Source organism: Penicilliopsis zonata, assembly GCF_001890105.1.
Source record: "Penicilliopsis zonata CBS 506.65 unplaced genomic scaffold ASPZOscaffold_25, whole genome shotgun sequence".
Lineage (NCBI taxonomy): Eukaryota > Fungi > Ascomycota > Eurotiomycetes > Eurotiales > Aspergillaceae > Penicilliopsis > Penicilliopsis zonata.
In genome coordinates, this window is record NW_019208931.1 from 1 (window position 1) to 12142 (window position 12142).

Consider the following 12142-nt stretch of genomic DNA (forward strand, 5'->3'; position numbering starts at 1 on the left):
ACTTAATAATTATAAGATCTTTATAGTTATTAAATAACTTAATAATTAATAAATTATACTACTTAAGTAAGTATTTATATATAAATTTAATATAGATAGATATCTAGCTAAGTTTAAGGTTTATATTTATATTTATAAAGATCTATAATTATTTAACTCTAAAGAAATATAAGTAATAATATTAACAGCATACACCTTTTAAACCTTAATAATAATTATTAATATATTTAACCTAAAAATAAAATAATATAATATTATTAATATATTTTTAAATACTATCCTTAATAAAGAGGTATATATTAAATTCCCTTAAGAATTTAAATAATATAATAAAGCTTTATAATTAATATAAGCTCTTTATAGTCTATATAGATTATTAAAACTATAGTAGAAAGACTTATTTAATATTTTACTTATTTTTAAAATAAAGCCTTATAAGGATCTCTACCTATATATAGATAATATATTAAGCCTAATAATATATATTAATAACTTTATTCTTATATACTATAAATAAGATAAAGCCTAAATAATATAGTTCTCTAATACCTTAATAAGTATTTATTAGATATATAAGATAGAACTAGAATAGTTCTTAAATATATAGATTTAATAAGATTAAAAAGAAGGGAAACTATAGCTATCTTAAGATGTCTATATTATATTTATTACTACTAAATATAGACTAATAAATTATAAGTCACTAAATATACTAGTAATAATTAAGAAGCTAGTCTATAATAATATAGAGATTAATAATAAATAGACTTATTATTATTAATAATTAATAAGATCTACCCTATATACTATAATTATTATAAGACTAGATATATTATAAATTATATATAATTTAAGTTAATTCCTAAAGAATCCCTCTTAGAAGTATATTAAAGCTATAGAATATACTATTTAGTATCTATATAGCACCTAATTCCTTACTATTTAATATACTAGACTATAATAAATACCTAGGGATACTATTAAGATCCTTAATATCTTTATATATATAAGTAATATTATATATAGAGATAATTAAGATTATAAGAGTATTAAAGAGTATCTCTATACCCTATATAAAGGAGTAATTAATTAGTAATCTAAAAAGTAGAAAATAGTGATAATATTAATAATAAAGATAGAGCTTATAGTTATATTATATACTAATAAGGACCTCTTCTAGTAAAAATATCTATTTAATAGTATTAAATTTAATTCTAAGTATAAGCTTATAATCTTATATAATAATTAATAAATAGTTAACCTTTTAATTAAAGATAATCTACTCTTATAGATATAGCTTAGGCATATTAATATTTATTAATATTAACTTTATTAAGAAGTATAAGGTAGAAAACTAAAGATTATCTAGATATTAATAGCCTAAATATCTATAGATAGCTTTATTAAGGCTCTTAATAACTTAAATTATTAAAGATTTATTAAGATATTAGGCATAATTAACCTTATAAAGGACTATAATATTAATAATTTAATTAATACTAAAGAGGTATATTAACTATAATAAATATATAAATACTAATTATTAGATATATAGCTTCTCTTTATATTATTAACTTAACTATTTATTGACTATTTCCTATTAATATTCTTATTATTTATATATTATTAGGGCCTAACCTTACTACGCACTTATATATTATAGACAATATTTATCCCTAAAAGTTATCTAGTTAGTTAGTTTAATATTATCTTATTATTGGCTCCATATAGGGAGAATCCTTACATCATTTAGCTGAAATTAGCTTAGCTTTATGGTATATCTCTATTAGTGCTAGATATATTTATGACTACTTAATTATCCCCTTTATGGTATTATTATTGGCTATAATAGTTAGGAGATTAGTCTATATAGACTAAAATATATAGCTTAAAATATAAGAGATCCCTATCTTTAACTATTTATATTTCTTTTACTTATAGTAATACTTTTTATTAACTTTAGTATATATAATTAATTAGTATCCCTCTAGGTCCCTAGGTAATTATATCTCTTTATTATAGTCTATAATATCTAGAGCTATTAGCAGCTCTAGTTCTATATTATTATCTAAATTAATATAATCCTAGATATTATATAAATCTATAATAATTTATAGGGCTTTATACTAAAGATACTAGTCTATACTATTCCTTAATAAGACTAATATCTTTATATTATTTAATATCTTATTTAGAATACTTATTATCTTTAGCTTATTAGCAGTATATTAGTAGTCTATATATATAGTATAGGTTTATAAATATTATTTTAGCTTAGTAGTATTATTAATATAGTGGTTCTATATCTTTAGTAAGTCTTTAAAGCTTATAGATAAATATAATAATAATTAAGAGTTAATTAGGCTTATAACTTTAATAAATCCTATATATATTTAGGGCTAATAATATTATATTTCTATATAATTTATATACTACCCAGCATATCTAATGTTAGTCAGGCCAGATATATTAAGTAAATAAAAAATTAGAGTGTAACACTAACTATATTAGGCTTAGCTAGTCAGGTGATGGTGTAAATATACGCGAATCATCCTGATTGGCAGCCTCAAGGTCATCCTTTCCTGCAACAATTATTAATACTAAATTATTAACCATATTGTTACTAAACCCCTTGGGCCACTACATATTCACACATTGTAGTTGGAGTGAGGGTATATACATGGCCCCTCAACTATCCCTTCAACAGAATATGATGACCGCGGTCGTTGCTGCTGGTATAAACACTGTACCTAATCTGCGTGCTGTTCAGCTGCGGTAGGTTGGTCACCCAGGTCACCCTCAAGGAAGGCCCGACATACTCGTTCCATAGGCTGTTCCATAGGCTCCTGATGACTAATCCAATGTTCTTGGCTCTTCCTCGGGTTCGGAGATTTTGCCAAGCTGAATAAGAGTGGGGTTGGCAATATAAAGATTTCTCGACGCTTTAGGAAGTTCTAGCAGAACTTTACTTCTGAAACTGAAACCATCTGTTTTAAGCTGGCCTTGAGAATTCTTAGCATGTTTCTTCCTCCTCCAGGTTACTCCAATAGTACCTGTTTAGATAAACAAATATCTCTTTAAAATGTATATCTTTCAACCGGAAATTTATGATCACAGCATATCTGCGTGATTTAAATATTCTGGACCTATCAAGGATCTAACTCAACATCCTAGAAAGTAGGGCATAATTAATAACTCTAGGTAAGAGAAAAGGACCACTATCAATTCTAAGAGTAAATGCTTCAAATTGTATAACTAGTTGTATAGGGGATCTAGTACTCTACCTCATTGAGCAGCAGCCAGTAACTGACTATCAGCTACTTATGGCTATTGAATAGACTCCCCCATGAGAAATTTAACTTAATACAGACTTCTATCCTTCCATTCCCCTCATTCTCCCCTCTCTATGCTTCTCTCCTAGCATATCAATCACTCCTTCGACCAGCAGTCAGAGTCACCGGTAGCACCGTGCTTCTGGCACAGCTGTCTGAAACGGCAGTTGTTGTAGTCCAGGACCACAGGTCCCGCCTCGCCGACGGCATAGGATCTGGCGGCGCAGAAGTGGCGGCCATCATTGAAGGTGTCCAGGTTTCCAGCATAGTCACCGCAAGTCGCCTTAGTAGCTGCTTCGTTGAAGCTACCGTCTGTGTTGGTACAGAGACAGAAGTCGTATGCGGCGCAAGCCCAGCCAAGAGCCGGGAAAAGGGTAACGAGGGCGGCGACGACCTAGCAGCAAGTATTAAGCATATATTGAAATAACATCAGTATTCCTACTTTAGCAGCTTACCTGGAACTTCATCTTGATGGGATTGGAAGTTTTCTTGTGGGTGTTAGAAGGTTGATAGAGAAGTGTTGGATTGTTGATAGATGCTTTCCTTTCTGTGGAAGAGGAACCGCTTTTTATAAGAAGAAGTCGTTAGAGCCTATGCTACCAAATGCGTATCTTTCTCGCCAAGAATCAAGATAAAACGACCAACTTGAATTGATTGGGTTGTCTCGGATCCTCTATTACCAGGGTTGGCCTCTGAGGTTCAATCTAGCCTTGCCATAAATGCCTCACAATATGTTTTCTAAGACATCATCTTTGATGTGTCATGTCTCAACCTGTATACGAGCAAACGCTCTTCTTCTCACTAAGCCTGCTATGTCCTTTACATTTGCATTAGAAGCCCTCAGCTCCTCGTTTGATTTTCACCAAGAAATCAGAGCCGGGATTGGTAGCTACAATCTCAATTATAGAAGCAGATGAGGTCCTAGGGCTAGGCCATCGGAGTATGCTGAATCCTGAGGCAGTGGCTCTTTTCCATGAGCTTACCAAGAATAGTTGAATTCCTCAATAGGTACCTTGATTACTGTCTCAGCTCCGCAATTAGGTAACCTGGTTTGAGATTAGGTTAAAGTTTCCCCCAGCCCACCTAAAAATTAGACTTGTTAGCCTGCCTAAATGGGTTAGGTTTCAGTCCTATTCTGTATAATTGATCACCTGAGCCCACCCCATGCAACATTTTGTTTGCCTAGGGATTGGTGGAATACCTACCCATGAGTACCTTGATAAACAATATTCTCACCTTACTAAAAATTCAGTGGGCTCGGGTTTAAGGTTTCCCCTAAACAGGCAACAATTTTTTATATTTTGAATACTCTATTCCGCCTCAATTTAAGCTTAACTAGATAACCCATATATATATGAAATCATAGCATTATCGTAATTTGAAAACCCATGGGTTAAGCTAAAACCTACAGCTCAGATGAAACCTAGGCTAATCCACACAGCATACCTAAAGCATCAATCCAAAGTTGCCCAGCTTGCCTGGCTTGACAAGTCTCATCCTCTGAGAAGACCAGATAAATATATATATATATATATATATTCAAGTCTGAGGTAAGGTGAATAGATTAATTGTTAAGCTGCCTACAAATTAGAGTAGGGTTGGCATCCATCTAACGTCCATTTTGTCTGACCAATCCGCTGGACTAGAATCGTGCCACGTGCCAGGATAGATGGTAATTGGCCAATCGGATCCAATCTGTAAATTGGAATATACCTAGTAGTTAATCTACACCTATACTACTTAATTTGGTAGGGCCAAGCCTGGGCAAGATGGATAAAGGCCTAATGAGGTATATACTTAGTCCTAATCGGATGATTCTAGTATTAATCTAGAAAATTAGGATGGATGGTTTTCCCCACTTCGAACCTACAGATGCCAAGCATAGGCAGCGTTCGGATAGCTATGCAGTATACTCTGGACCAGCACGTGCTTAGGATAGGGAGAATATAATTGGTTGGACCCTGTGGGTAGACATGAAATTATCCTAGCATTTGCAGATGCCAAGATAATGGATGAAGGGGGGTAAGAACATTGGCTGCCAATACTACAAAGTACTTAGTACTCACCTAAATGGTGCTGAATTAGGCTGCAAAACATGAGCAAAGATGTAGCCAGTACAAGTCAATCCCATTAGGGTTTTGTTGGTGTATGGTTTCTATTCTCTTTTTGTAGAAAGAGAAGATTGATTTCTTCTTCTTGGACAGTTTTTCCAAAGGGACTCGATACCTGTGCCGAGCCTCTGATACAGGACCCGAAAACTGAGCTATAAACCCAGCTGGGTTTTCTCAATCACTTGACATTGCTGTAATTACCAATCTGCAGGCCCAGGGCCTGCGACATACTGCTATGTACATAAATAGCATAATAAGCAATATGACAGAAAACATCATTGACGTTGATCACATCAGCAACAGAACGATGGTTTATGGCCTTTGCCCATAGATAAAATACACCTTTCCATACTGGTGCACACTCAAATCGTACAACTCCTTGCGCACCTTCGCCGTTAGCACAGTAACCTCTTCCTTGGACCATCCCAAGATTGTGGTAAGAAGACCAGGAAGATAAGAGGGTAGAGCCTGGCTCTGTTGAGATTGCATAAACTGTCCAATCTTCTTCTGTTTTGGATCATTTGACCATGGGCTAAATGGGACCTTCACCATCTTGGGTGTAACTTTGATGAACCCTGCCAGCTCAAATGCCTTGGACCATGTTTCTTCAATGTCCTGCATAGGCTTGCCGAACTTCTCGCCTGCCTCCTTAATAAGCTCACACATCTGGATTGTAAATGGTCCACGTTCTTCTAAAGAGTTGTCATCTGAAAAGACATTAAGAGTGAATGCCTGTAGCTCAAAGTATCCGCCAGGGTTGAGGTTATCAAACGCCTGTTTGGCAAGTCGGTTGATATCTTTAATTGACCCAACAAGCTCGCGACCATGAATATAGTCAAAGGGGCGATTGTATTCCCAATTTGACTCAAAGTCATCAACCTCGAAGATACAATTGGAGGGGACCCTGAAGATTTTATGTTAGTGAGTCTGTTCTATTGATACATCATTGTTCTGACTGACCACTTGGGCTGAATTGGGCTCAAGTCGTTTCCGATCACCTCTGCGGCAGGATGCTCACTGAATCGATTAGTATATATACAACTCTCAATTCAAGGATAAGAGGAATATACTCAGCAAAATCTATGGCCCAAATTCCCGTTCCGGTGCCGATGTCGAGGACGCGACGGGCTGTATCGCCGACGGGGGCGACGTACAGCTCGCCGCCCAAGATCATGTTGTAGATGTGGTGCAGAAAATCCATACGATCCTGCTCATCATCATCGTTGGGCTAGAAGATTAGCCTGGTTTTGATATCAGGCACTAGTTTATATGGGAAATTAAAGCTCACAAAGACGTATTCGCCCTTGCGGTAGCTCTGGTACCGGCGGCCGTTTTCATATCTAGACGATTTGTAACATTGAACTGACAAGTGGATTATGAAACTCACTCATAATCCAGCACACTTGACCGGAGTGATGTGTAGTCTGTTCCAGTTGAACTCAATGATGCGTTGTCTCCATCGTCCTGGATACAGTTAGATAACGAATGACCCCAGGGCATGACACGTGGACACAGGGAGGAATTACATGTGCTACGGGCTCTGAGTTGCTGGTAGAAGCCATTTCCAACCAGTGTTAATAGTTGGCAGTCCTGAAGAAAGAGAACAAAAAAGTGGAGGGACTGCGAGGTAGGAAAGACACTTAAAGAGGAGCAGGGAACGGCTTACTTATGACTTTCCATCCTATAAGTAACTAATCAGCTAGTTTAGTGCGTTTGGCCGTTGACAAACGTACTAGTCATACCCTGAAGGATGATCCCTGTTGCAGGTCGTCTCCTGATTGGGATACGAGTCATGACATGCAGTCGTAAGGGCTCCATACTCCTCTGTACACCGGCTGATGCCACGCACGTTTGTCCAATGTGTATGTTGCATGGATTTATTTCCCTTGTCTAATGCGGTCGGATGCTTGGTCTAGCTTGAGAATATGTAGTATTGCTAATGTACACTAGCACTAGACAGTTAATACCTAGGTATGTAGTAAGTAACTATTCTGGATAAACATAACTTACAATTATGAGACGAATGTTGTTGCCTCTAGCTGTTTAAGAATAATTGGCCTGCCTGGTGCAAATTGACTACGGGTTGAGAGGCGCAGGGATTGTTTTTAAATGGCACAAGAAGAAAGATACGAAGTAAACCATCCCCGCGTCTACTGCTACGTAGCAGCCGGTGGGGCTGAGCCTGTCGCGACGGATCCTACGGAGATGGAGTAATGATTGCGGGGGGAATTTTTGTTTTGCTGTTATATACCTATCCCTAGAATAAGCAGAGTAGAAATTCCTCTGTAATCAAGGCTATAAACTTGTAAAAAAGTTAGCCTTTAACTATCTGATCCATGTACGGCGGACTATAGGTTGGACCCCGCCAAATCATTTTTTTTTTCTGGTTACAAAACTGGTCACTTGGCATCTATGAGAAAAATGGGGGTCACTACGGAGTATATAATTATATAGTAGTATACTGACTGACTGGACTAGAAAAGTGCGCGAAAGATACTAATTTAGAATTAGCATTATTGGTATAACTGATAGGAGTATACGGAGTACTCTCCACCGAGGCAATACTAGCGTTCAAGGTTTACACTGTGAATACTAGATAAATAGCCTTACTTTAGAAGAATGAGAGCAAGCATTAGTTAGCGACAGCTAATTCATCACCTTCCAATATAAATTCTGCTCCAATGCTAGACTAAAGGCTTAATTTAATAGAATAGGTATAGCACCACAAATGGCCGGAGTCATTTCCTAACTTTATTTTATATCTTGAATTTAATGATATGAAATGTTTAATTGTGAGCCCACTCCCTGTGCTGTTGTGGAACGTGAGAATGCGGAGGCGTCCAAGGCGTTGTGGGAGTCAATATTGGAAATGTCAACGTGGCAGGCGTCGACGCGTCATTGGAGGCATGGGCTGAGTTGGCGCATCCATCAAGCTATGGAGTATGCTACCTAGGTTGACTCCTTGCTTAGCAATGCAGTAGCACTGGAATACAATGCACCTGGCAATGATATTTCAAAAAACTCTGTGTTGCTTTTAGTGAGGTAACAACATAATTTATTAGATAAAACAGTAGAGGTGGAATTAAGAATAACTATTCACTATCTATCACCCTAGCTTATGTTATCACAAAAACATGGAGGGTAAAATATGATCAAAATCAAGAATGATCATTATGACTTATTTTGAAGGCAACATCTAAATATATAGCATTAACTAATTAAGTAGAAGTAAAGTAACATTTCTCCATTCTAAGAATGGATACAGATATAGCACTAGCTAGATAGGCCCGGATGACGGCAGGGACTATGGAGTTTTCAAGGCTTTGCAACACGCCCCGGGAAATGAAGACATTGACCATTGCCCGATTATCGCGTGAGTAGGCATCGCAGAAGGCGCTGTCAAGATAATAGATACCTTTTCGGCGCCATGCGTGTAGCGTAGTTGATATCGATCTCACTATACCTAAGAAGGCGTTGGATTAGAGCGATAGGAGCGTATTTAATGGCAAGCTGGAGGTGGCACCCTGATGGACGCGCTAATTTAGAATCAAGACGCTCATATACAGCGTCATTCTGGTTCTGCTGGATGTACTAGACCAGTGCTTGGTCGCCATATTTCCAGTCTGATTTGTAGAGTCTGTCATGGAGTAGAACCCTAGCCGGGGATTTAATCTGGCTCCCATATAGTATATTCAAGGGTATTGATTAATTAAGAGTGTTTATAGTATGAATGGTGCAATTAGGAATACTAAGTCATGACCAATTTGTTGGCCAGTCTCTTCATAATATAAGCCTAATCATGGTAAGACTGAAACAGCCTTGTCCAGCCTTTAGTTTTGTTATCTTCACCAATTGCATACCCAGCAAGAGGCAGACATGCAAAATCACAAAAGAAGGAAGCCCCTCTTAGGAGATATATTACTAGACCATGCTTGATTATATTGATACTCTCTTTTTTTATAGAGAAACAGTCTCAGGCATCTAGCTGACACATCATGTCTAGCTCCACCCTTCTCGCAATGCCTCTATCCGCGTTTGCCAACAAGCCGTACAAGGTATATCTAGAGCGAATCTCCATATATCTATTGGAGGTATCATAAAGAGATATGACAATAGGTTCTCATCCAGATGAAGGGTGTAAAATAGCCAAAATATCTGAGTCAATAATGAGCGGACATAGTCTAGTCACCAATATAACTAGAACTACATGAGTGAAAGTCATGTGTATCTATCCACTATAGCTATCACCTGGTGAGAATGACTCCCTGAATGAATTCTTTAGCGCCTCCTCATATCAACTAGAGCTGCAGTAATACTTCCCTTGAGTCTATTTACTGTTCTCCAGGTGGCAGTGAAGAAATTTTAGGTCATAAATATCCTATATAGAATGGATTAGCAAAAGAATTGACATGGCGAAATAGGAGACAAGTATATTTCATTATTATCAGATATGAAAGATCCATTTACCTTTTGTTTCAGAGTGACGTAAGTTTGCAATCTCACAGTGGATTGAACATGTTGGGAAGGTCAAAATCTTCCCATGATCCAGAGCGTCTCTCCAAGGCCTCAGCGTAGCGGGGGATCCCCCCATTGAAAAAGATCAGGTCTCCGTCGCTGTTGCACCGACTCGTGGTGGGTTTGTGGCACTTATTAAAGGCCTGCACTTTGCTGTTCCACTCTTCGATTGCCTCCTCGGTTGGACGGATTGTCTCGACTCCATCTCTCTGAGCATTGACGAGGAGATCCGCAATCCAATTGACTTGGAGATCGATGCATGTTGGGAGGTTGGATTGCTCACTTGGAGCTTGGGGCCCATTGATGATGAACATGTTGGGCAGTTCACGGACCATGATTCCGAAAAGAGTCCGCAGTCTCTGATTCCATATGTCTTTGAGCAAGATTCCTTCCTCGCTACGGATCCCAAGGGAGGTGATGTTAACCACTGCATTTGTAAATCCAATGGCGGGTATAACGATATCATGATGATTGTATGTGCCATCAGCCAACATGATTCCGTCGACAGTAAACCTGGCGATAGGGTTTGTTTCAATATCAACAACATCAACACTGTCTTGGTTAAACTGTTCAAAAAACCCAAACTCCAGGGCCGGCCTCTTTGCTGCAAAGGGATACAGGGGCTTCAAGGGTGCCAGGAGATCACGTTTGCGAGGATTATGGATCTTTTCCCGGGTCCTCTTGGCCCAGTACTCGTGCGCCAACCGGTTAGCAGTAGGGTTTGTGGTGAGATCTCTATACCCGCAAAGCCAGAAATCCAGGCTTCCCGCGTCGTACAGAGACCGGTAAAGTGCTTCTCGCTCCTTAGGGGAGTCGTCCAGGGTGTCTTTGTTCTGGTAGCTGCACGCAGCCACGCCCGTCAATGTCTCATAGCGAGAAGCTAGTAGTTGCTGATAGGCCTCTATAGAGAGCCCTTTTGACTCTTTCTTGTAGCCTACTGCAGCAGGCAGTAGGGGAAGGGCAGTGTTGTAAGACCGTTGATAGAGGGTCAAGGACTTGGCCTTTGACCCCCAGGTCTGCACGATTTGAACGCCGGTACACCCAGTCCCGATGACGGCCACGTCTTTTCCTTCGGGTGATACCTCGTTCATGGGCCATTCACTTGGGTGATAGATATCCCCCTCGAATGACGCAAGGTCGGTATCCAGGGACCGTGATCGGCTGCAGGTGATACCAACAGCAGAAACCAGATATTTACTCTGCACCACGGTTCTGTCCGCACACACAGTAATCCAATTCTGACTACTGGTGTCGAATTGCGCTCCAATGACCTCCGTGTTGAACAAGACGTGGTCCCGGATGGAGGTCTGATCATCACAGTGGTCGAGATAGCGCCGTATCTCTTCATGGTCTGGGTGCTTGCAGGACCAGTTCCAGGTCTTCCAGCATTCAGGCATGTCCAGCAGATAGGATGGAATGCCCGTGTCAATCCGCGCGCCAGGGTACCGGTTGCGCTGCCAGACACCACCGATATCGGCTTCTTTCTCCAACACCTGGCAGCGCAGACCAATTCGCTGTAGATGGTAGAGTGCAGCAATACCGCCCAGGCCAGCGCCGATGATGACCACGTCACACTTGATGAGGGAGTCTTTGCTTGGGGCATCCGTTGCGGTGTCGGGCAGGGAAACAATCGCTGGCGCCATTTTGCTTGGTGAATCGATTTGATTGGAATCTAAATTGGAATTCTTGAGTCCGTTGCTTTTTGTCTAGCAAGAGTATTTCCAGAGGACCGGATTTATACCTGTCATATCACTTCCATGACATTCCACGGTGAGCTTTTTGATGATTCCATCAAGTGTTACAATGCATACTCGCCTCCGTATGAGCCCCCTACTATGTTATGTCATGAGACAGTCCCAACCAACTTCAGCGCACCCGGTACCGGATACCTAGGTACTTCTAACCAGTCATCGCCTGCGCGTGGAGCTTGTGCTTCGCCCAGCGGTCTGGGGTGAGAATACGGTTTTAGGGTTCGGGCCGGACTTGGGGGTGTGATGCAGCTACTTTACTAGCGATCGATCGATCACAACAGAAGAATATGTAAGAATCATATCATAGATCGATCGAACACAGAAACAGAATACGTCAGAATCATATCATAGATCATGCAAAATATGAGGTACGTCGCCACTACTGAATTTTGAGGTGATACAGTGCTGTATTGTTTTAGAAGGGTTCTGATGT

At 39.1% G+C, this 12142-nt stretch overlaps 3 protein-coding genes across 3 annotated transcripts; all 3 read right to left on the minus strand.

Moving 5' to 3' along the window:
- Positions 1-3429: 3429 nt before the first annotated feature.
- Positions 3430-3799, minus strand: ASPZODRAFT_146932 (hypothetical protein; the record flags this gene model as incomplete). The annotated part of the gene is made up of 2 exons (XM_022725206.1): positions 3430-3726; positions 3788-3799. The coding sequence occupies 2 exons, from the start codon at positions 3797-3799 to the stop codon at positions 3430-3432; spliced, it is 309 nt and encodes a 102-aa protein (XP_022577270.1).
- Positions 3800-5562: 1763 nt separating this feature from the next.
- On the minus strand, positions 5563-7068 carry ASPZODRAFT_136905 (hypothetical protein). Its single transcript, XM_022724164.1, has 6 exons — positions 6970-7068; positions 6831-6907; positions 6732-6783; positions 6514-6671; positions 6404-6460; positions 5563-6347 (listed from the first exon to the last, which is right to left on the minus strand). Exons 1-6 carry the CDS (start codon positions 7003-7005, stop codon positions 5756-5758), a joined length of 972 nt encoding a protein of 323 aa, XP_022577271.1. The 5' UTR covers positions 7006-7068; the 3' UTR covers positions 5563-5755.
- Positions 7069-9942: 2874 nt separating this feature from the next.
- On the minus strand, positions 9943-11601 carry ASPZODRAFT_76183 (hypothetical protein; the record flags this gene model as incomplete). Its single annotated transcript, XM_022730070.1, has 1 exon — positions 9943-11601. The coding sequence occupies one exon, from the start codon at positions 11599-11601 to the stop codon at positions 9943-9945; it is 1659 nt and encodes a 552-aa protein (XP_022577272.1).
- Positions 11602-12142: the final 541 nt, after the last annotated feature.

Excerpts from the sequence above, each read along its gene's own strand:
- ASPZODRAFT_136905 (XM_022724164.1), bottom strand. The coding sequence starts at position 7,005 with ATGGCTTCTACCAGCAACTCAGAGCCCGTAGCACAT. Across the intron at positions 6,784-6,830 it reads TCAAGTGTGCTGGATTATGA|ATATGAAAACGGCCGCCGGT; the intron begins GTGAGTTTCATA and ends CAAATCGTCTAG. Across the intron at positions 6,348-6,403 it reads AGCCCAATTCAGCCCAAGTG|GGTCCCCTCCAATTGTATCT; the intron begins GTCAGTCAGAAC and ends TAAAATCTTCAG.